General features: G+C 40.0%; 1 protein-coding gene across 4 annotated transcripts in view; it reads left to right on the forward strand.

The window, feature by feature from the left end:
* The window catches only part of cubn (cubilin (intrinsic factor-cobalamin receptor)), a 172,891-nt gene that overhangs the window by 127,325 nt on the left and 19,469 nt on the right, over window positions 1–26,097 (forward strand). For all 4 annotated transcript variants that reach the window (XM_044339395.1, XM_044339397.1, XM_044339396.1 and 1 more), the window contains 8 exons: window positions 581–768; window positions 10,266–10,422; window positions 10,773–10,922; window positions 11,072–11,257; window positions 14,959–15,088; window positions 16,011–16,228; window positions 21,805–22,004; window positions 22,868–23,030. In XM_044339395.1, the coding sequence (XP_044195330.1) occupies window positions 581–768; window positions 10,266–10,422; window positions 10,773–10,922; window positions 11,072–11,257; window positions 14,959–15,088; window positions 16,011–16,228; window positions 21,805–22,004; window positions 22,868–23,030 (1,392 nt within the window). The remainder of the gene's footprint in view (window positions 1–580; window positions 769–10,265; window positions 10,423–10,772; window positions 10,923–11,071; window positions 11,258–14,958; window positions 15,089–16,010; window positions 16,229–21,804; window positions 22,005–22,867; window positions 23,031–26,097) is intronic.

Below are 26,097 nucleotides of genomic sequence, written 5' to 3' on the forward strand. Positions count from 1 at the left end.
CCTCTGTTTCCTGAGGAGGCTCAGGTTCTTCAGTGTCTGCAGCAAGCTGCTGCTGCTGAAGTTTAGCCTGTCTGTGGTTGCCTGCATTCTCCTCTATACTGTGGTGTGCTGGCAGCATGAAGCAGCATGAAGGAGAGGGATGCTTAGCAGCTGGACATGCTGGTTAGGAGAGCAGGCTTGGTGGTTGACATGGAGCTGGTGTCATTCCCAGTGAGAGAAACCCTTAATAAGCTGCCTACCATGGAAATTGCCAACCACCCCCTGCTCAGCACATTTGTCAACCAGAGGAGCACATTCAGTGGCAGATAGTGTAAAATCTTGACTTGAGTCTAGTTTTAGACATTTTATTAAGTGCCTAAAACAGTGTCGGGAGATGATACTCTCTCCCTTTTTTAAAAGGTTTCATGTGCCTTTCTTACTGACAGAATACTTTGTAGGTGTGCTTCCCTGCCAGTGCCAAAAAGTGCAAGTAAAGAGGAAGGCTCCAGCCATTCATTTGTAATATTAGAAAGTATTCATTTTATTTGTGTGATTATTTTATATATACACTGTGCAATTACAAATGTTTGTTTTTGACCAGGCTGTGGAGGGGTGATCCATGCTGATACAGGAACAATCAAGTCTCCAAATTATCCCCAGAATTTCCCAGCCAATGTGGAATGTTCCTGGCAGATCATTGCCCATGAGGGAACCCACCTGGAGATGAGGGTCAACAGTGATTTTGAGATTCCAGACAGCACTGGGAGCTGTCAGAACAGCTATGTCAAGGTACACAGCTAAGCTACAGCTGTTGTGCAGCATGTTTAAATGATGGGTTAGTTTAGTGTCTTGTAGAAAGAAGAAAGGCAGACTGCATTTTCTCTATGATGATCACACCCAGCGGGTTGAGAAACTATTACTGTGACTGCTGCACTCGGGCCAACATTTTCGGTCAATTATTTATTTATTGAGTTTGCCCACATTTAACTTGAGCAACATTATACAAAAACAAACATGTGTACATGTGCCCCTCAGCCCATCCTTGCAAAAAAAAAAAAAAATTATAATAAATAACAATAACAAAACAATTGACAATTGAAGCAGCGCATTGTCTCTAGAGAATTCAAAATTTTTTAAAATTATGAATTTCCAAAAACTTCATATAGGGGCTCCATAAACAAGCAAAGTTCTTGTCCTTCCTTTTTTACAATATATGTCTTTCTCCAAGGCTAAACAGGCTGCAAGTTCCTTTGTCCACATTCCCATAGAAGGTATGTCAGTCTTCATCCATAATAGTGTGATTATTCTTCTGGTGTGTTAAAGTCCAGTCAATGAGCAGCGACTGTTGCAGAGTTACAACAAAGTCTTCAGGGTATATTCCAAGAACAGAGTTTAGCTTGTAGAAGAACTGCCTTTCCAATTATCAAGCTTGTGCATTCAGCCACACGCCAGAATTGCTGCCGTAAAACATGTCACTCAATTCAATTTATTTATATAGCACAAAATCACAATGAAAGTCATCTCAGGGCACTTTTCACATAGAGCAGGTCTTGACCATACTCTTTAATTTACAGAGACCCAACAATTCCCCCATGAGCAAGCACTTGGTAACAGCGGTAAGGAAAAACTCCCCTTTAACGGGAAGAAACCTCAAGCAGAACTCGGCTCTAGGTGGGTGGCCATCTGCTTTGACTGGTTGGGTTGAGAGAGAAAGAAAGGGGGGAGACATTTCCCAGTCTCCTTTTAATGAATATCCTACACATCTACTCTCCATGTATCATGGTTTTTGCAAGACAATTCTTTTGAATTTGTTAACAGTAAGCCATAAAACAAAGAGAACTGACCTTCACCAGTCATATGGGTTAGAGTTTGTTCCTCGATTTTAGACAATGGAATTATAGATGACAGTTGCTTATGTGTGGATAGGATAAAATATTACAGCTTTAAGTAATTAAAGAAATTTTTTTCTCAGAATGCCATATTTCACACACAACTGAATATGTGTCAATAGATTACCTTCTACATATAGGTCTAAATATTTTCCACACCTTTGTTAAACCACAACTTAAATCCCCAGTCTGCCCAATGAGGTGTGAAGCAACTATTACCCCATATGCAGGAGAACTGCAACAGTGCAGGTTTATCTCTAACATGTTGATGTGCAGAGTACCAAACTGAGATGGTATTTCTAAGAAAAACATTCTCTGTTTGTTTGACTAGCTTTTTAAATAAAACGTTGTTCTTAACTAGGCAGCCCAGTAATACTTTTTCAAATTGGGGAGCTGAAGCCCTCCCCTTTCATATGGTAAATATAATAGCCTAAGTTGGAGTCTAGCTTCCTGTTTATTCCAGATGAATTTGTTCAATAAATCATTGATAGTATGAAAAAAATTGTTAGGCAGGAAGCAGAAGTGATTAAAAAAGATACAAAACTTTGGGTAACACTATCATTTTATTATATTTATGTGACCAATCATTGATATAGGCATTTGTGTCCATCAGTTTATCATCTCCTTTACTGTAACTACCAAGGGGTCATAATTTATGGAAACCATTTGTTTAACCTCAGGGCTAATTCTAAGTCCCAGGTATGAAAATCGTCTTTAATGACTTGTGAAAGGTGTATCTGTAATAGGCTGTAATCGTTCATCTTTGTTCAAGAACATTGATGCAACTTGGAATTATTTATTTTGTGCCCTGAAATATCTCTAAAAGCCTTGATTAGGTTCATTAATTGGGGAATATTATCCTCTAAATTTGTTAGAAAAAGTATGACGCCATCCACATACAACAATATGTGAATCTCATAACCACCAATAGTTATACCTGAGATCCCTCCATGTGCTCTTATGGCCATAGCTAAAGGATCAATGGCTGATACAAATAACAATGGTGATAAGGGACACCCTTGTCTTGTCGAGCATTGAAGATTAAATGGTTGAGACGTACAAAAACTCATAAGAATTCCCAGCAAATTTAGTGATTTCCAATGTGTCCAACATCAGGCCACCTGTAAGCATTATGATGTTATTGATTGCCCTGTCAGAATGTCTTTTCTTAAGTTGCCACACCAACAATTCTCTGCATTTTTCTCCTTTATCATAATAAGACTGTTTAAGCCACATTAAACTCCTAGTGACTTTGTCAGTCAATCATGTATTATATTTGGCTGTCATAACTTATAATTCCCTTACTTTTAAATGAATTATAATCATCATATAAGTCTCCCTCCTTTATTTGATTTTCCAATGTTTCCATTTCCATACAATGTTGATTAGCTTTATAATCGGTGTAACTGATAATTTCCCTCCTGATGTATGCCTTAAATGCCTCCCATCTTACACAAGTGTTAGTTTGATGAAAGCTTATTTCAAAATAATTATTGATTTTTCTTAAAGCAAGTTTTATCAAGTCTGAGTCCTGAAGCAACTCAACTGGGAATCTCCATCTCCTGGGGCAGTGGACAAATGCATCTATCTTCCAATTTTAACAACAAATCTGCATGATCACTTATCATTATACTATTGTACCAACAGTCTTTAGTTTTGGTCAACAATCAGGAGGAGACCAAAAAGTAATCAATACATGAGTAAGTTGCATATGTGCTTGAATAACAGGAATATTCAATTTTGTATGGGTGTATTTCCCTCCATACTTCAACCAAACTGAAATCTTTGACTGATTGCATCAGTATTCTCCTTATTTGTAAATGGGTAAGATTGAGGTTGGTAGAGAGATCCTTTGTGGGCACTAAAGTGCAATTAAAATCCCCACCTATGATGTATATACCCTGCAGAGTAGACAAAGTGAGAAAAAAATCTGAAAAAAACTGCTGGATTGTCATCATTTGGGCCATAGTTACAAACTAGATTCAGTTTGGGCAGGGATATATTACCCTGAACAATGATATATCTTTCAGATTGGTCATGAATGATTTCGAAAAACAGAAGGGACTGGAACACACTGATTAATTTGCAGCCTTTAATTGTGCAAACAGACTAACGTTTCGACACTACTGTGTCTTCATCAGAGTCAGGGTGGACAAAGACATGAGGCAAATAACATATTTGTTATTATTGAAGCCTCCCTTCTTTTCTTGGGGACACTTTTGATATACTAAGTACTATTAAAGAGTTCAAATATGAACAAGCTGATATCCTGGTAACTTTTAATGTGCAGAGCCTGTATACATGCATACCTCATGAAATAGGCGTTGATGCGCTTACCCATTATCTATCTAATGGGTAAGCCCATTAACCCATTATCTATCTAATGGGTAAGCGCAGGTGGCCAGTTGGGATTTTGCCTCCTAATGAATTCCTATTGACACTATCAGAAATGATTCTCACCATGAACTTCTTTAAGTATTTAAATGCTTACTAACTGCAATCTCGTGGCACAGGTATGGGCAGTGCTTTTGCCCAATCCCATGCCTGCCTTGTTATGGGTCTATGGGAAGAATATTCATAACTCACTCCAAAACACATTTTTGTCCAAAATTGCTTTGTGGAAAGATTGTGATATTGTGGCGATATGGAGAGGTGACAGAGGAGAGCTGTTTCATTTTCTGAAATATATAAATTCTGCTAACTATCTGTCTTTCACTATGGAACAGCATGATACATTTGTCCACTTCCTAGATCTAACACTTAACAAGGGAAACAACAGTACTATTGAGACTACAATCTACCGTAAACCCCTCAGCAGAAACACACTTTTAAAGGCTGAAAGAGCATTTCCAATAGAGGGGTTACCCTACATCATACATCTCTGCTGCCTATCAGAGGGCCCTACATTCAGAGAGGGAATCCCTGTTTTTTAAAAAAATTAAAGGTACCATCACTTCCTCACAGATCTTTTTCTCTACTGAGTACTCTCCTCTGGCAGGCAGGGTCAAAAATATTATCCTTAAACATTGGAATGTCCTCAAAAGTGACCCATCTCTGTCTACTATCAGCTCTGTGCCTCCCCTGATCGTGTTTAAATGTTGCCACAATCTGAGAGACAGACTGGTTCATTCTGATACTAAAAAAACATCAAACATTGTCTCCTGGCTGCCTAATCAACCCATAGGTTTTTTTCGTTGTGGAAACTGTGTACAATGTTCTAACTCATCAGACACCAAGTACTTCACACATCCACGTACTGGTAAAAAAATACGTCATTAAATCTTTCATCAATTGCAGTAGCACACACGTTGTTTATATGCTGAAGTGCCCTTGTGGCTTGGTTTATGTTAGACAAACAAAAAGAGCTTTAAAGACTTGCATATCTGAACATAAGACTGCAATACATAAACAAAACATGGACTATGCTATGGCTCGTCATTATGCGCAGGCCAAACATGGCTCTACAGTATCATTAAAGTTCTGGGGAATAGAAAAAATTTCACCCTCTCCTAGAGGTGGTGACATCATCAACTCACTGCTTCACAGAGAGGCATTTTGGATTCCACTCTAAACACGGTGCAGCCCTTTGGCATAAATGAAGAACTGAATTTGTCATGTTTCCTCTGACTTGTCATACTTCATGGATGTTTGCATTTGTACTTAAGGTACTTTTATCTCTGTAACTCTTTAGTAGGGGTTCTGTTTTGTTTTTTCTGCTTTTGTTTCTGATATGGTGTTCCTTTGGCATTGTTGAAGAACTAAGTACGTCACGTTTTTTCTAGTTTGTTACTTTTGTTGGATATTTGTACTTGGATTTGATGTATTTTATTAATTGCAAGTGGTTTGTGCTCTTTTGTGCCTGACGTGTTGGGGGTGTGGCACTCGGGACACTGACCATGGCAACTCCCACCCCTGGATTTATTATCCAATAGATTTGAAACTCTGTTCAACCTTTTATCTAATTACAACTGCATACCTGGTTCAGGTTGATTACATATGTTGTTTGCCTCATGTCTTTGTCTACCCTGACTCTGATGAAGACACAGTAGTGTCGAAACGTTAGTCTGTTTGCACAATTAAAGGCTGCAAATTAATCACTGTGCACCAGTCCCTTCTGTTTTTCGAAGTCTGCTGTCCTAAACTGAGAAGCACCTGATTCAGCTGCTTTTTGTTGGAAGATGCGTGGAGAACCCGGTTTCTACTGGTCATGAATGATGTTTGCAATTTGGAACAATACAGATTTATGTACAAGGGTCCATGCATGAAGTATAATTCATCTGCAGGTGTTCACATTGTATAATGAAAAATCCCATTTTTGGGTGTTTTCCTAATTTCAGCGTCCTAACAAGTGCAATGAAATTCAGCACACCAGAGAATCAGCTTCTTCTATTATACAGCTTGCACAATGAAAATTGAAAAAGAAAGACGAAAGCCGGAAACAGAGACAGCTCACCTTCAAAGTAAAAGTTGCATGTTTTAAAGCGTGTTGACTGCAGCAGTCAATTACCTAAAGAGACCTAAACTAAACAAACAAATAGCCTAAATAGTGAACATAATTTATAACTTCTTTTACACACTGAGATTAAATTATATAAAAGGAAGCAGAGTCAGCAGAACCAGCCCCGGAGATTTTCCAAAGTAAACGCACCATGTGTTACCAAGACCAGTGAGCCGCTACATTAATTTAAGTAAGTCCAACTTTTATGTGTGTTTGTGGTCTTGTGTGCATGATTTTATCAAGGTAACCTCTCCAACCAAACACTGTTTAAATTGTTTTCCTGCCTACCAGTGTAGATAAGTGTTAGCTTCAGAAGATAACCAACACTAGCAGTGCTAATTGGTTTGTAGGTATAACATAGCTAGCTGTTGTAGCTAACAAACCGCTGTTGTATGCTAATGTTACTTGGTTATTCAGCTGTTTTGCACCTCATTTGGATATTTGCACATCTAAGTCTTTGTGAAATATCTACATTTATGGTACAAATGAGTTAACTGGATCCTCATCAGTCATATATGTAAGGATTAGGGGTGTTTTAACATGCATTTTTGATTTATTAAGCTCACAAATGTGTATATTACCAGCAATGTGTTTATGCATGCAGCCTTAAGTAAAGAAATGTTCTACTTAATATGATAAATGTCATTTGTTCCTATTTGACAGGTGTGAGACCTCCATTGGCAGGCTGATGCACAAACTTACCCTATGACCACTGTCTCAATGATGGACTCTACTTTCCTTTCTACTTGCAGCTGTTGTTGTTTAACTGTTGTTTTTAACTGGTGGGAGGGGTCCATGCAGGTCCGTGTAACCTCTGTCCAAAGCCGTCTTCAACTTGTTTGACCGGACAGGATAAACAAATATACAATGTATTGTGTGCCCCCTCACGAGAATTAAATGCTCATCCTATTGATTTGCTCTGGCGCCACGTCTGAGCATATATGCACACACTCCAGGTTCATGTTTGGAGTAAACCAGCGTCCTCCTGATAAATCATGAGCTCCATTATGTCAAGCAGAGCAGCAAAACTAAAAACTGTAGATATCAACTTGACAGGACAGAGGAAACTATCCAGGGAAAACAGAATTAAACATTTAGTTTCTGAAATATTTTTTTTTAGATAGACAAGCAAAAAGCTGTTGTTTTTATGGTTTTTATTTAATTTGTATTCCAATTGTGGATTTGAAGATGAAAAAGGGTTACGGAAGAAAAAACAGAAAAACAAAATAATGCATTTGTTTAGCCTGTTATCAAACAAGTTGAACACAGCTTTGGATGGAGGACACATGGACTCAAAGGCCGCAGTGCAATTCCTGTGCCTAGTCTGCTGGAAAATAGAGGAAGTCATTTGAGTAGGTGGTCCTTCAATGTGGCTCAGGACACACTGCACCTCTGAATGTGGTCTGAGCGATCAGATCTCAATGCATCCTTAATACTTCATTGGTGTGTTCACACCTGTACTTAGAGCTGTCCACTTGTGATCAGATCATCCAAGATGATTAATGCGAGGTGTAAACAGGGCCTAAAGCCATATTCAGACCAAATAAAGTGGTGCAGCGCACTGCCACAGGGTTGAGCTCTAGAATGTAACTGCTGTGAAACATCAGAAAATAATGTTTTATTGATCTGATTTACCAGCTTTCACGCTACCACCGCTCCTCTCTTCATTCACTCTCTAGCTTGCTTGACCACAGCTGTTCTCTTTCTCTCTCAATCACTGGTGCTCTACGCTCTCTCTCTTTTTCTTTTGTCTTTTTTAAAATGAGTTGGGAAGCTGACAGCAAAGCCTAACTTTACTTTTAACGCTATCAAACGTAGAGAAATGTCCTCCGCTCCTCCTAGTAACATCTTTGTACTCCCTTATGGCAGGGTTTTACAGCTCTGATCAGTCTGATCTCTGGCTGTGACTGGCCACCGCGGCCTTTAGCCATAGTGACATTGGGTTGTGTTTCTCCAAAAGTTGTGTCTGGATCAACTTTCTTACCACTGCTGGTGCAAGCACCACCACAGCCAAAACCCCCGTAACCTAAACGCACTACCATCATTCAAATGAATGGGAGGACTGGCGTTTTCACCGCACCACCTGATTTTGTCTGGATATGGTCTGAGTTTTATTAGTTTCCTTACAGTTTATCCACTGTGAAAGTCTTATATGTAAACATTACTTTTGATGTCAGACACGTATTATAATAACAATCTGAGCATGTCAGTGGCAAAAACAAGCACTTCTAGTGGACGCACCTTGATGTGCGCAATTGCCCTAAAGGATTACACTGCAGCCTTTTTTGTGGCTGCCGGCTGAGACACTCTTGCTCAATACTGGACCAGTTTTAAAAATTGTTGTCCTCATTAGTAACTTAGACACAATATGATGGGAAAATAGGGTCCAGGTTGAAAAATACCCAAGTTTCCCCTTAAAGACTTTGTAATTCTCTTCTTTGTTAAGTACCTATATGGTGAACAGGTCTGTCTGTTTGTAATAAGGTAGGGCTGAGCTCTACCTACACACACACACGCAGAGCAGAGAGGCCACAGTGGACAAGATGAAGAGTTCAGCTGCATTCACACCAAATACAGCAATGCAGCACCTTCCTGTAGGGTTGTGTGGAGGTGTGTAGAGGTGTCGGTGTGTTTATTTTATCCACCATGAAACAATCAGAAAATAACATTTTATTTATCTGATTCACTGCTTTGTTCTCACTACCGCCACTCCCTCTCTCTTTATTCGCTCTCTCGCTCGCTCAACCACCACTGCTCTCTCTGTCTCTCCCACTCTGGTGTCACTGTCTTTCTGACAATGCCAACAAAAAATGAAAATGTATGAGCTTTGTAAAAGTAGAATATATGGCAGAGCTGCTGTTTTGGATTGCATTAGAATACACAGGTGACCCTAATAAAGTGCTTGTTGAGTGTATATATTCATGTATTGTATATGTCCGTACATGTATGTCAATGCACATTGTTTTTGTTCTTATTACTCTTGTTTTATTTTATTCTTTTCTTCTGATGATTTTGTTTATACTTATTTCCCTAATCTTATGTAACCATAAGCAAATGGAACAGAATATTTTCATGTCTATCCACCTCAAGAGAAAACGTCAATAAAACAATAAAAATTTGGTCACAAAAACTACTGTAGCAAAAAATGTGACACAGGCAGACTCACAGGTCAGTCTCTAAACCCTTCGCTCATAGAGACCAAAGATAATCTCCCAGGTTTCATTGTTAAAACTGGGTGGAAACAGTTAAAGAGTTTTTAAAAAATCCAGCATTGCAGAACCAACCCAAAGTGTTTAGGGCAGTCCTTCATATTGGGGTGGTGGCATGCAGTTCACTATGGAGGAGAGTGGGGGGAGAGCATAATTTCTATTTCCATTTCATCAAGGCATGTCCTTGACAAAATGTAAGGGGCAAAGGTTTGTTAGTGACCGTTCTCACTGCTGTTCAAGCAACTACCAAGCATTTAGAAATCCCCAGACTTTGGTAGGTGGAGATCTCCGATGTCTGGTATTGCTTGACTATACAGGTATGGTTGATGAACCAAATTGGCATGAATATAAGACAACACCCTTTTCCAACACCTGTTTTTGGAAAAAGGCATTTTGAAGATACAACATACTTTAAGAGGGCGCATTTGACTCATTTTCACTTGTCATGAATTTGAACTATGCAATAGCTACATTGGCAATAGCTGTGTGTGTGTGTTGTTGTTTTTTCACATAAGGAAACAGTACCAATATAAGGCCGATCCTCAGAACCTATCCTTACTTGTCATATAGTTTGTAACAGGCGATTTGTAAAGCCGCCCAGTAAATCTTTCAGATGTGTACAGCGTGTATCTTTAAGACTTTTTTTTCCATTTGACACCAATTTTAGAATCAGTGTGTATTTTCTTGCAGGTGTGGTCAGGTCAGACCCAAAGTACTGAGGCTCTGCTGTCGACAGGCTGTGGCACGGTGGCTCCAGGCCCCATCATTTCTCCATATAATATAATTACAACACGATTCCAGGCCAATGAAGCCCCTGGCAGAGGTTTCTCAGCATCCTTCAGCACCAGTAAGTATCAGGCAGACAATACAGCTTCATGTTGTTAGTAAGACCATGCTGACTGACTGACTGATTGTAGCAGTGTTTGTATCTGTGATGCAGTGGTATAGGGTAGTAGTTTGTAACTTGTGTATTTTCCAATGTTCAGAATTACTCTTTTCTCACATGGGAGTGCAGTAGACATGTTACCATGATCCTTTTGTGACTGGAAACGTGTGATTTTCTGTGAGCATTTTTCTTTCAATCCCAGCTTCCATAACAGTCTTAACTTGATGATAGGCACTTCAGTGATGGTGTGATGTATGAGGTGGCTTTTCCCAACAAATTATTAGGAAAGTCTGATGTCTTCTGCTCATCAGGGTGTGGCGCAAACTTCACAGCTCCCAGCGGTCGTGTGGTTTCTCCAAACCACCCAGCCAACTACCCTGACAACTCCAACTGCAACTACACAATAGATGCTGGAGAACAGACTTTGGTTGTCCTCACCTTTCAGACCTTCCAAATAGAGGGCAAGTGTTATAGCTTTAGCAAGATATGGACAAATATGGAACTTTTGGACATTATGCCAAAAGTTTGTTTTGCACACTTTGTTGTTTCATTATCAACAATTAGTTATTTGGCGAAGTATATGGCTGTAACCTGTGTGTCTGTTCTCTAGCACACACCACCTGTCTGTATGATGGGCTGAAGATCTACAGCCTGGCAACTAGTGGTCCTCCTATTGCCACTCTGTGTGGCACCAGCATTCCAGGTCCATTCTCCACCTTTGGCCCTATGTTGCTCCATTTCTACTCTGACTCTGTGATCACAGACAGAGGCTTCATGGCAGAATACAGAGCCATTCGTAAGTAAAGAGAATGATGAACAGTTTCTTTATCCCATTAAGCAAAATTAAACCATCAAAAAACAAAGGTCAAATAAATGTATTGTAGCAGAAAGTTAGTTGTGTTTGTGAGTCATGAGCATTATGGCAAACTATTGAGATGAAATTAAATTCAACTGCTACATTCTTAGCAAATGGGGGACAAAAAGAGTACATTTTTTGTATTTGTATTCCCCAATGTATGAAGGATACTTTTACCCAGAAATAAAATACTAAATGGTAGATAATTGAATGTTAAGTATAGCGGCAAGCAGCAATGATCAGGGTCCAAACAGACTGTAAAAAATTGCACAATTTGTCATTTTTAGATCAGAAGACCAGATGCAGATGACTTGAGAGATTAAAGTTGGAGTGCAGGACTTTCCCCTTCTGGCAGTGAGAATAATTACAAAAACACTGTCGACACGTGTTTACGTCATAGGCTGCACTGTAGCCTACTCCGTTGCTCCTGTTATGACTTTAATACGGTGGATAAATTGTTTTGAGCGTCACACAACCCCCGCAAAATGATTCATTTCACTGTCAGAACTTGATCTGTTCGGTCTGATTGATTGATTCTGGGCCAAGCTGTTTTCAAGATAATTGTGAAAATGTAAACTTGATTATTACAACGTAACCTCAAGGCCAATGAGTGTCATTTTATGTGCCTGAGTAGTGGGTGGAATTTGTGGTGTTTCTTGCTCTGAAAGTTTTTACTGCACAAACCCTTAGCAGAGAAAAATAATAATAAAAATGATTTTCCAGGGGTTAACAATAGGCATCCCTCAACTTATTACGACCTCAATAAGCATTTTAAAATATGCCACATGCATGAATTGATAGATTGTTGAAAAGTAGGACTTGGCCACTTGGGGATTCAAACCCTAGACCTTTGTGTCCAAAGAGGAGGCAGCCATCATATCACTATTGGAGGTCTGTTGACACAGCACTGAATCGTCAGTATGATCACTATGTGAATGGGTAAAATATCATTTCTTGTGTGCAGTATGTGGTGCTGGAGATGACTTATTAGAAACTGTGTATACATTGAGGAACTATGTATGATTTAGGCCTAATTTCCTGTTGCATGTAGGCAATGCCACGCAAAATCTAAAATGGCTGACTTCCTGTTGGGCGAAAAAATTTGAAAAAAATATGCATTATGTCCAGAATGATGAGAACAATGATTCCACTGAATTTCATGAACATCAAAGCATCCCAACATGGCGCTGCTTTTGGCTGCACTATGGAGCCAGCTGGCCATGCCCGAGCCCAGTCAAGTACAGACTTTGCAAATTTTGCTTGTTCTGACGTGTGTGCCTATTTTCGTGAGATTTTGAGCATCCCAAGCCCCTCAAAAATGCAATGGTGTACTAGAATAATAATAATAATTAAAGCTGCAAGCAGCGATGAATGGGCCCTCGTACCTCTCGTGCATCAGAGGAAGTGACAGCCAGTTGTCAACAACAGTTGACATGGCTCTGAATTTTCAGAGTTATCAACACTGTGTGAATGGGTAAAATATTATTTCAAGTGTGAAGTATGTGGCACTGGAGATGACATAATACTGGAAATTGTGTATATATTTGATGAACTATGTTCAACTATGCAGCAATACCAGAGGGCAACTGACATGGATATACATTTTCATGAATATTGGATGTTACATGCAGGAGATAACTATTACTTCCAGTGTCCACTACGTGGTGCTAGAGAACACCCACTTATTAACGTCATGTTGCTGTATATCACTTATAGACCACATCATGTAAATTTCATGTAGATCGGATGTTGTTTGTCACATACAGCTAACTTAATGTTGCCAGTAGGTGGTGCTATGACTACAACTCAATATTGACATGTAGATGTCTTCAGACTGAGACTCTTATCAAGCATGAGAAATCTGGGGCCAATTAGATGATGTTCATTTGAGTTACAACAGCTTCCTCTTTCATAGTGAAACATCAAAATTCGCCACAGCAACACTGTTCCATGAAAACTCAAAAGCTTTGCAATTTCGCAAACCAAATTCGAAGTTGCCTGGTCCAATTCTCTAGGAGGAGTTTGTTGAGGTGCAACACCTGAATATTGCAAAAAACTGAATTCAAACAGAGGTGCAAAGTTTTGTGAGTTTTTGCACATCTTAAAGGGTACAAACATGTTCATAAAATGAAAAGTGATGTATGAAATCCAAAATGGCTGACTTCCTAGTAGGCGAAAAAATTTGAAAAAATATGCTTTACGTCGAGAATGAAGAGAGCATTTCAAGAACATCAAAGAAACTTTGTTCCACAATGGCCGTGCATTAGGGAGCGCTATTGAGCCTGTTGACCATACCCGAGCCCAATCACTACAGAACTTTGCAATTCTCACTAGTTCTGATGTGTGTGCCAATTTTCATGACTTTTCAATCTTCCAAAGACTCTCAAAAATGCAGCTGCATACTGTAATAATAATAAAGTAAATCCATGTATACATCTAACAGATCAGTAACCAGATTTCTCTCCTATCGCCAACCTTATTTTGTGTGTGGCTCACTGATTTTAACTGTATTAGTGGTAGAAGATGCTGTTTGCTGGCTTCTTTTTTCAAAGGGTGTGTGTGTGTGTGTGTGTGCGCGCGTGTTGGAGAAGGCGGACAGCACTGTGATAAGTAGACAGCAAGAGCAAGTAGACAGACTGAGCGGAACTCATCCTCACAGTGTGAAAGAGTGTGAAATTAACAAAGTCAAATGTTCAGCAGTGGAAACTGACTTTCCATTAGAAAGAGTGTATGTTTATGATGTCAATCAAATTTTTACCTTTGGGATTTCTAAATGTAACCCACGCATGCTGGAGCCTCTCTACACACCCTGGGACTGCGTTGTTTCTTGGTGCATAATGGGGTGATGGGGTGAATTCTGGATTGTAGTTGAGACCTGGCAGCACTTTATTGGCTCACAATGACAGCTTTCATCTCTGTTGCTGGTCCACTATACTGGCTGGCTCCATAACCTTACAAAGTAGTGAAAGTAAACATTTTTTAGAAAATATGTTCTAGTGCCAAAATAAATAATGCAAAATACTAATCTAACTCTGAAAATAACAAATTACTGTATGTTTAAATTCACATATATCATACTTATAATTTAATGTGAAAATAAATTAAATGATATAACAAGATGGATAGCAGACAACTGAAAAGCTAATTCTTCACCCTGCACTATTTCCACTGAATGGGTGCTCTACTTGTACACAGCAAGCTCGCCAACATCACAGCCAATATTTTCATGCAAAACACAAACGCTCACTTATCAAACTCATGCTAAAGTGTAAGTTAACATCTTAAGTAACACAATAGTTGAACAGATTGACTGGATGGGTGTTTTTAGTTCAGTTATCTTAGGACGATGTAGGCTGCCATTAACACCGCTTACCTTATCAAGAAGTGAAAGTAAACTTTAAAAAAATGGTGTCCCATACAGAATGAATATCACAACTATCATGTCCTGTAAGGAAGATGCAAGGATAATTGCTGAATTCTCAGGGGAATAGACAGTACAACAGAGACACCCAGTGGTTTATTTCGGCTACTGCCGTACGTCAATAATGTGGTATACCTTAATACCATCATACACCCAAGCTTAATATCTATATAGCTATACTGTTCATGTAAAAATACTCTGTGTGTTTGTGTATTTACAGCATGTGGTGGATTCTTTAACAACTCAGTGGGTACAGTGAGCAGTCCGGCACTCTCCATGACCAACTACCACCACAACATCAATTGTACCTATCACATCATGGTGCAAGCAGACAGAGTTGTGGATCTCAAGTAAGACTGCACTGAGTGGAGTAATTGGACTACAGGAATAGAATGTCGGGACTGAATTTGTATTTGAGACATACCTTTTCAATTGCTGAGCAAAGGAACTGTTACATTTGTGTCACACAATACTTACTTTCAGTTAGTCAATATTGCTCTTAATGGGCAAGCCAATATAGGGTCTTAATGTTTAATGACATAATTAATCTTTAACTCCTCATGTCACACTAGCATTCATAAACTACAAACTACACTGGTATTAAAAGAGTACTCAACTAATTTAGCATTTCACATCTAAAACATTATTAGATTTCCAATTCTTTAAAAAGGAAACTGATGTAGCAGAGGTAGCAATATTGTCTTTTTTATTCCCACACATTCTACTTTGTCAAAACCTGGTGCCTACAGTTCCCACATTGCAACTTGACAGCTGACATTTGGGTCAGAGACTCAGGTTTGTTATGCTAGTACCAGCTAATGTAACCTTGAGCCACAGTCTCAAACAGAGATGTGAAGTGGGCTAAAGAGGTCTGATAATGAATTTCCTTTTAATAAGTCAATGAGCAAAGTAAAGAGAAAAAAGGAGGGCAGAGAGAGCAAGAGAGAGGACAAAATGAGTGAAATTATTACTATTTTCTTATTTCTGTTCATGTTAAATAATCAAGTCTAAATAAATGCACCCTTGTTTGTTACTTATGTATGACAAACCATATTTTTAAACGTGTTTTCATGAAATAAGAACAGAGACATTCTTGACAAAATTAAAGCCCAGCTTTGGCTGGATCAAGGTTGTACTGGACAGGTTCCATGAGGCTACAGTACAATCTGGTTGATGTACTTGGGTGCTTTCAGTAATTTGTAACTATTTGACCTTTATGCAGTTTAGTTTGGTTTGGTTTCAGCCCTTTGTGTTCTTTTTCTCTCTCCACAGGTTTAACACCTTCCACCTGGAGGCATCTTCTTCTTGTCGCTATGACTACGTGGCGGTGTATGATGGGCAGGACACTTTGGCACCTTTGCTGGGAATATTCTGTGGCGCCATGCTCCCACCCAATCTGCGCTCCTCCTCGAACCAGCTCTTCATCGTCTTTAGGACAGATGCTACAGTGAATGGGATCGGCTGGAGGGCTACTTACAGTGAGACACTTGGTAGGTCAATGTTACTATATTTGTGAGCCAGGTGAGGATAGAGTGGCTATTTCCATGTAGCAGCTCAAGTGCTTGCATTACTTACAACAACTCTGAGTCTAATGGCAAGCAAATGCAAGATAGATGTATAGGCTTAGCACTTAATTATCAAAAGCTTTTATTAAAGCTACAGTGGCATTTAGCTGTTTGTCGCTTGCAAACAGTATAAGTGCACATACAGCAACAGTGCCAGTTACATAGCCAGATTAACTGACAAGGGAGCCCAAGGAAAAAAATAGTTGTGGGCACCTATTGACCTGTTTTTTGTGGTAGTTTGGTTGTGTACAACTGTATGTAGAAATGTTTATCATGTAAATTTTGGTATACACAAAAGGTAATTATGCAGGATCCACCATTTGATAGTCATTTGATATTGCACCATTGTTATGTATCTTTCCTAACAAAGACTGATTGCAGTTAGATTTGTTATCTGGCCACCGGAAACGCATATATTTGGCAAAGTGTAAGGAATTTCTGTTACTATGTGACAGACAACAAAGTTTGTTAAATCTTTAATCTGGATTTTATGCAAGACACTTGAAATGCCAAGTGTAGATGGGACACAACTAACACCAATACAGCATTAATCAGCTTACACTAACAGCAATTGCTAGTCTATGTAGCCATATTTTGTTAAAGATCCGATGATTAAAAACATAGTGAGCATTTATATAGACACTACAACACTTTTTTGCATTAAACATAGTAAATAATGTGAATTCAAACTAGTTAAAGTCACTGTTTTCAAACACATATCAAAACAGCCTATTTCATACTAAAAATATATCTTTTGGATGGAGCACCTTTTTATACATAAAACATTATGCGGAAAGCTTTTAAAAGAGTACTTTGATGCAGTCCAATATTGAAGGAAGGCTGTATACTGTGCCCATCTGCTCGTGGCAAATGCTCCTTTAATTAATACAATCTCACCAATATTTATGCACCAGTATTTATGAATAATTAAGAAAAAACAATATCATCATCATATCAAAGCAAATACTGGAACACTCAATACTTTGAAGAAGCATTTAACAGTAGTAGATATTGTTTGATAATACATCTTGTTATCTGGGGACATAGGGTGTTTCTGTTCTTTCGAACATTGGACACCCTCACCCAAGAGATCCAACCACGGTTGATCAGGTCCCACTTTGTGTCTGAGCAGCAGTCTGCCATGGGTCATTACATTTGCTCCATAACCTTGCTGGCTTCAGGGAACTTCCACTGTTTCCCAAGGTCAGCCATAACTTGACAATCCTTAGCTGTCACCAGGATGTCAGCCTGCAACCCCTGTCTTAACAAATGCTACCGTTGCTCTAGTGGAGTGGTGGTGCTTACACTGGGAGATGGCTCCACAGATTGTGCTACCCATTGTCCTCAAAACCTGGTCATGGTGCCATGATGCCTTTCTACCAGGGCCTTTAAACGACCCAGATCCAGAATCCAGAAACCCTCTTCTTTGAAACAAGAAGAGGGTTGATTTGATTTTGACTCAGAACTGATCCACAGATAATCTGACTGTTACCCCCCTACATCTGTCTGACAACTTCTTTATTCAATTCACAATCACCTTACCAAAACATCCCCATGTTACTCCACAGATTGTCTCCTTCCGCCACAACATTTGGTCCCTCACACTGACTCAACTTAAGTGCTTGGCTACCATGCCTCCTAATAATGAATTTTCCTCACTACCAGTCAGTGAGCTACAGACACATTCTGTTCCTCAACAGCCACCTCTTCACAGTCTCTGCCCTCTAACATCCAAACCTGCTTGCATCACCCACCCCAGTCCATGGCTCACTGAAGTTATCAGAGATCAAAGGGTGGAACTCAGGAGAAGCAGGGAGAAAATGGTGTAAATCCAGAGTCTACTGACCTCAGTGACTATCAGGGTCTCCAAAACTGCTAAGACCACTCACTATCAGAACAAGATCTGTGGCGCCACAGAGGCGCGTAAAATGTTCTCTGCTTTTAACTCACTCCTCAATCTGCCTCCTCCTCTGCCCTCCACTCTGCTCACTGCAGACATGTTTGCCTCATTTTTTACTGATAAGGTCTTTGCTATCAGTAAGCAGTTCTCTGTGCTTGACCAACTCAGTCTGCAGCTGCCAGCTAACAGGGCCACACTGCTCATTCTCCCCTCGGACCGAAGAAGTCTCCAAACTTCTGCTGGTCTCTCGTCCCACTACCTTTCCACTGGACCCAATACCGTCCAACCTTCTACAGACCATTTCCCCTGCACTTAACCCCGAAGTCACACACATAATAAACTCCTCACTTACAAAAGGTGTTTCCCCACCTCATTTAAGCAAGCTTGAGTCACCCCACTGCTCAAAAAACCTAAATCAACCCAACCCAAGTTAAAAACTACAGACTGGTTTCACTCCTGCTCTTGCTATCAAAAATAATTGACCGCACAGTCTTTTACTAAGTCTCTGAATTCCTTTCTGATAACAACCTGTACGACCCAAATCAGTCTGGCTTTAAGCGGGGGCACTACACCGAGACTGCACTCCTATCGGTTATGGAATCACTGCGCTCAGCTAGAGCTGCTGGTCAGTCCTCAGCCCTTTTGCTGCTAGACCTGTTTGTTGCCGTATATCCAGTTAACCACCAAATCCTCCCCTCCACACTCACTGAGTTTGGTATCTCAGGATCTGCCCTCCACTGGTTCATGTCCTACCTCTCAGAGAGATATTTTAGAGTATCTTGGAGGGGAGAAATGTCCAAACTGGACAGCTTGTCCACAGGGGTTCCTCAAGGGTCAGTGCTTGGTCCCCTTCTTTTCTCAATATACACTTAGCGCAATCATCCACTCCCATGGTTTCTCATACCATTGCTATGCTGACGATACCCAGTTGCACCTGTCGTTCCCGCCAGAAGACCACACAGTCTTGGCTTGGATCTCATCATGCCTTGCCAATATATCAGCATGGATGAAAGAATGCCACCTTCAACTCAACCTCTCTTTGACCAAGCTCCGAGTCTTCCCAGCCACTCCCTATATACAGCAGAACATCAGCATCCAGCTCAAATCAACCCAACTCATGCCCACAAAGTCTGCCCGTAACTTGGGTGTCATGATCAATGACCAGCTAACCTTTAAGGTTCATATGGCCACGATCGCTTGGTCGTGTTGGTTTGCCCTGTACAACATCAGGAAGATCAGACCCTACCTGTCTGAGCATGTAGCACAACTCCTAGTACAGGCTCTTGTAATATCATGCATTGGCTACTGCAACCCCTTACTGGCAGGCCTCCTCGCATGTATGTTCAAACTTCTGCAGATGATCCAGAAAGTGGCGGTACATCTGGCCTTCAACCTGCCCAAAACAGCACGTCACCCCGCTGTCAATATCCCTCCACTGGCTCCCAGTTGCTGCCCGCCTCAAATTCAAAACCCTGACACTCACTTACAAAACAGCAACTAAAACAGCTCCTACCTACCTCTGCCAATGAAAGGCACCTGGTACCACCACCACAACAGGGTCCTATGTCGCTAGCTAGACTTTTCTCTTCTGTAGTTCCCTGGTGGTGGAACGGGTTACCAAACTCTGTTTCATCTGCAGAGTCCCTCTCAATCTTTAAGAAAAGGCTAATGACCCAGCTCTTTCACAAACACCTCTACACTGGATGGACTGAAGGTAGAGGAAAAAACAAAAATACAATAAAATTTTTTTTTTAAATCTGCTTCTATACAATCTATGCACTCTATGCATTGCCTCTGTGCACCGCCTGTTGGCATCTACGTCCTATCAGACTCAAACTTAGCTTTATGGCACTTACTCATATTGTTCTCTCCTAACTAGATACTTACCTGAGTTGTATTAGCGCTCAGATGTATGTCACCTTGGATAAAAGCGTCTGCTACATGAAATTGTAAAATTGTAAATTGTAAGGGCTGGTATTTCAATCTTCCCCAAGCAGAGCTTGGAAGGACGTTGCACACTGACCAAATCAGGAACTTTAGGCAGTGTGGCTCAGCCTGCTGAAACTAATACCCCTTTCTGGCTTGGGAGCTCAGCCGTCAGAAAAAAAGTGATCATCAGCACAGGGATGGAAAGATTTGACACAAAAAACAGCTCATAGAAATGCTGAAACATCTCAACACAGAGATGACTGAATCTGAGCTGACTGACAAAACTACAACTCAGCTAACAGCTTCAGAGACAGGTTTTAGCTGCTTGTGGTAGACGAATATCCATCACTGTCCATGCATGTTCACTGTGTTCACATTCACATGTTCCTAGCGTCGTATTTGTTACGTGGCTCTCTGATTGCTGGTGTACATGAAAACAAGAGACAGTCAGTTGAGTCCTGCAGGTTGTTCTCTCTCTCCACACCAACAGCAGCTCATGGGGGGGTGTCGCCATATACCGGTATTGACAATAACCTTGATATTTAAAAAATGAAATATTGATATCATTTTAGTAATACACACGTTAATATTGTGTAAATAATCCAGCACCTCTTAAATCATTTCCGTTTCTTTCCATTCTCACTTCCAATGCCTCACCCACCCACCCACACACACACACATACACATACACCTTGTGAATCTTTTGTTTATCAGTTCATCTAGTTTTGTACAGTTATGGTTATAGACTCTCTCACCACCTCCCTACACTTGTAGTTTGAGTGTAGGGAGGTGCCAGAAAAGAGACAAAACACACAATAAACAAAGTTAAAGATGAATTTGATTGTGAAATAAACTGATAGATAGATTTTCGATAGATATCACGATAATATTGTTATCATCAATACTTGGCCATGATAATCGTGTAGTGAAAATCTGATACTGTTACAGCCCTAAGCTAACGTGTCCCAATGAAATGCCTGCAGCCTTTTTTGTTTCATTTGTTTGTTTTTCTTTGGACATCTTAATCTTAGTATCTTAGTATTCAGTTTATATTTAGCAAAATTATTAATCTGTAAATCTGCAAGGCACCTGTTGACTTTTAATCTGAATGATTGAAATGATTTTGATATAATATAATATAATATAATATAATATAATATAATATAATATAATATAATATAATATAATATAATATAATATAATATAATATAATATAATATAATAAAATAATTGCACCCTGGGTGGCTCAGGGTCCCTCTCTCTCTCTCAACCCAACTGGTCAAGACAGATGGCTGCCCACCTTAAGTGAGGTTCTGTGCGGGTTTCTGTGCAAGTTTATTCCCATTAAAGTTTTTTCTGTACCGTCGTTGCCAATAAAAGTGACTTGACTTGACTTCTTGCTTATGTTTTGTACTTGTGGGTGCTCAGTCTCAACTGAGCATATTGTATATTAACTTTATTTATAATTGTTTCCTTGAACAAAAATTCAACTTCCAACAACACGCATTATGCCTCTGTCTGTATATTAGTGGTACTGTTCATTTGCACATTTGTACTTTGAACATGTCAGATGACATTAATTTCCTACTTGGAAAAGCTAGTCTGCAGTTGTCTATGATATAACATGATAATATAAAATTTAAGTAGTTTTTTATTTCTGAATTGCCTGTAGGTCCGGCACAGGGATGTGGTGGCTACCTGTCCATGCCTATGGGCATGTTTAGTTCTCCAGATCCAAACCTGGATGGGCACTATGAGCCCAGGGTGGACTGCCTATGGACCATTGAGATGCCGGTCAACAAGGCTATCAACCTGACCTTCAGCTCCTTTGAGCTTGAGAGCTCCTCTTCTTGCCACTATGACTATGTCAAAGTAAGAGCTCTACTAAAATATTAATGGCAAATAGTACTTTTTTTATTTGAAAATTTTATCTGACCATTGTATATATATATCTATATATCATTTGTTGATTGCTAGTGTGAACTAATAATAACTCTCAATCATTTTGATATATATTACCTTATAAACATAGCAAAAAAAGTAAGGAAATTTGTGTTTGGTAGATTATTTCTTTGTTGTAACAATGCTTCTTGGCAATAAATCTTGAACCGTTGGAAAGCCTGTTTATTACCCTTTTACATGGTGCCACATTTGTTAAATGTGGCACCATGTAAATGGCAAATTTTTCATGTGCATTGTTCATCCCACAAATGCATGTTCCTTATAAATGTGGCACCATTTAAAAGGGAAATAAACAGGCTTTCCAACAGTATAAGATTTACTGCCAAGAAACACTGTTACAACAAAGAAATAATCTACCAAACACAAATTTCCTTACTTTTTGTACTATGTTTATGAACTTCAGTTGTGACTGCATTTGTGCTGCACATGATGCATATCTACGATTGATGATGTGTATAAAGTGTAGTAATAACACTTAACACTTTTTTTGCTTTGTACTGTTTGTTATTGTGTTGTTATATGTTTTAATTGTGACCTGCCTAAGGGCCTGCAGATGAAAATTAGCTATAAGCTAACTCTGGTGCAGTACATCAGATGGTAACATTTATGTTAACACTGTACATGGTTCCAATAAATAAACTGTCAGATATATCCTAATATGTCCTAAAAGATATATCCTAATATGTCCTAAAACAGGACAATATGACTGAAAATAATACTATGACAAAATGGATTTGCTTTTTTTGATGTCTTGTATGTGTATCTCTATCTAGGTATATGATGGTGACAACATTAACTTCCCTCTGGTTGGGACATTCTGTGGAAACTCCATCCCTGCTTATTTTCTATCAAGTGGAAACTTCCTTACTGTTCACTTTGTCACTGATGGCTCAGTACAGAGACGAGGATTCAATGCCACATACAAAGCTGTGCCATGTAAGCACTTTCTACTCTCTCTCACTTGCGCTGTACTCTTTCCTGCACTGTGCTCTGCTTACTAAATAACAACTCAGTCTCACATAAAAATGTTGGTCCACAGTGCAAAACATAGTAGTTTCACAATAACAGCTCTACAATTGTGAGATGCCTGTTTTTTGTCTGTGTGTCTGTCTGCAAAAACAAACTAAATGGCTGCCAGTCCTTTTATTGTCAATGGAAAATGCAGTATTTTAAAATAGTTTCAACATTTCCTCACTGTCACTGTGTTAAGATTTTCTTTTGATGATATCTTTAACATATCTCAACACAAAAACACAAAAGTGTCATTGATAATTCAACATATGATAGGTTAATGTTATGGCCAGAAATAGTGCTGTACCTGGCACCAGATCAGTTGGTTAATGCAGACTTTCAAAAGTATGTTACCATAGAAACCGCTCTGAGATCAATTTCAATTGCAGGAAAGTTAGCCATTAATCTACTGCAGATGTTAACATATTGGTAAGCATTCAGGAGCCAGTTTAATACATGCATGATGTGGCTTAACAAAGACTTTGAATACATAATAAACAAGCTCCATAGCTCAATAAGCCTTTTCACTAACAAAGACCACGCCATTTGAACAGTAAAAAATAGTTTAAATTGGATTGTCAAGAGAGTTCAGGTTTGGATGAAGATAATGTATGGTGGGCTGATTGGGGGTCAAGGAGAGGGATGAAAGGGGGTCGATTGATGGGGGATGAATGGGAGCCGAAGGTCAGTCCGGGTCGTGTACGGTGGGATGATGGGGTCGAGGAGAGGGATGGAGGGGGTTGATGGCATGGGGATGACTGGGGACCAAATGGAATCACAATGAGGCTGGAACATCTAGGAACCCAGGGGTTGAGACTAAGGGTGGGGGGCATGTCGATGAGCTTTCTGCTTCATCAAGTTAACGTCAGTGGACTAAGTGAGAATGGGCTCTTTGAATGTCAGGTAGGTATGGAAGCTTGGGAAGATCAGCGGTCGAGAATTTTATTTATTTCATTTTAACGTGTGGTCTGGGATTTCTTATGTGGAAGCGGTTGAAGCGGCTCCGGTGCGGAAGGATTGTCCAGAGTATGGTTAGGAACGTAGACTGACTTTGTCAATGTGGGGAGACAGGCTGCTTGGTAATGGGCCAGGAAGTCTAAAGTAAGGGCCAAATGTTTGGCATAAGATGTGGTTCGGACTTACAGACTTTTAGATAGCATGCCGAAGTGTGAGTGGAACAAGGCTAGATATGGTGCCCCTGAGAACAGTTTTATGGAGATGTTAATTCAGCTGGCGTAGACATGTATGGTGGAAGATTTAATCTTGAGAATGGAATGGGCGAACGTGGTGAAGCAGGAGAGGGTCAGGACGTTGAGTGAGGGGAACAAAAGACCATTGGAGGCATTGAAGCTGAAAATGGAGGGACCAGCTTTCGGGTGGGAATCTGAATCTGGTGCCAAGGATTTAAATTTCTAGTTTATTATGGTCGACGACAATTTAGTAGGCTGTATGAACGAGGATGACTGGAAGACCACTCATGCCCCCAAAGAAGGACTGCGATGATGACGTGGTACGGTTCATAGAGAGCAGAGGGGGGGAGGGTGGGGACCGGTCAGTTGGCTGATCGGAGGTGAACCACCTACGGCTGCGTCCAGGCACGGCAAGATGGCGCAGGATTGGGTAATGAGGTTGTCTCGGAAAGCACTTGGGAGCATCCAAGGATGAGGGGGTAGGATGAGAGCTGGGAGGTTCATAAAGGGCTGGATGAAGGTCAGATACAGATGGATGAAGGAGGGTTGACAAGTGGCATGAAGAACGGTGGAGTGGAGGGATGCAGGAGTGACAAGAACTAGTTGGAAACCGCAGATGAACCAAGAATAAGAAAACAGATAAAACTGATGATTGGGATGGTCAGTTGGAGCATAGTTTAGGGCATGTAATATGTATGGGCGTTTGAGATATTGGTGTGAACGTAAACTGTGTGTGGAGGCGGTGTAGAGGAGGGTCAAGGGGTGGGATAAAGGAGGGTCAACAACTGGGTTGAAGCCGTAGGTGAACCAAGAATGAGAAAACAGACAAACCAGCAATCAGAATGGTCAGTCAGAGCATAGTTGAGAACATGTGGTGTTTATGGGTGTTTGAGATATCAGTGCGGTCGCAAACCGTGCATGGTGGTGGGATAAAGGAGGGTCGAGGGGTGGGATGAAGGAGGTTTGAAGACTGGGTGGAAAACATGATAGAACCAAGGGTGGGAAGTGGATGACATGGCAGTCGGGATGGTCCACCAGCGCATAGTGTAGGACATTTAACGTCTATGGGTGTTTGAGGTGATGGCGTGATCATAGACAGTGTTCAGTCGTGGGATGAAGGAGGGTCAGCGGAGGCCAGAGTGAAAGTTCTGGTATATAATGTATAAAACGAAGCTTTTTGTTTGTTGTTTTTTTTCTTTTTTAGTGGAAACATTGATCAAAATGAGTCACCTTCAGAGATGACAATACAATCTAGGGCATTACTACAGGCTTGGAGGAAGGCCTGAAGTGCTTGGGTTAGGGTTAGGGCTAGGGCTGAAAAGACCAATCCACTCTCATTCATGCATAGGCTACTATTTACACAACCCTGGAGATTTTTTGTATTTTTATGATTTGTGGTTTTGGCATTTTATGCCAGCATGACATAGCCCAGTCAATCAGAATCTGTTGTATTATTATTATTATTATTATTATTATTATTATTATTATTATTATTATTATTATTAAGTAATATTAAAATTAAATTGAAATTTTAAAATCTATTTATACAGTGGAATAGTAATAGTTTTGAAATGGGATATAAAACTTGAAATGGTAAATGGACTGTACTTGCATAGCGCCTTTCTAGTCTTCCGACCACTCAAAGCGCTTTTTATACTTTGAATCACATTAACCCATTCGCACACATTCATACGCTGAATGGGTACAGGGGCTACCATGCAAGGTCCCAACCTGCCCATCAGAGGAAATCTAATCATTCACACACTGATGGCACAGCCATCAGGAGCAATTTTGAGGTTAAG

The sequence above is a fragment of the Thunnus albacares genome, chromosome 21 (genome assembly GCF_914725855.1).
Source record: "Thunnus albacares chromosome 21, fThuAlb1.1, whole genome shotgun sequence".
NCBI lineage: Eukaryota > Metazoa > Chordata > Actinopteri > Scombriformes > Scombridae > Thunnus > Thunnus albacares.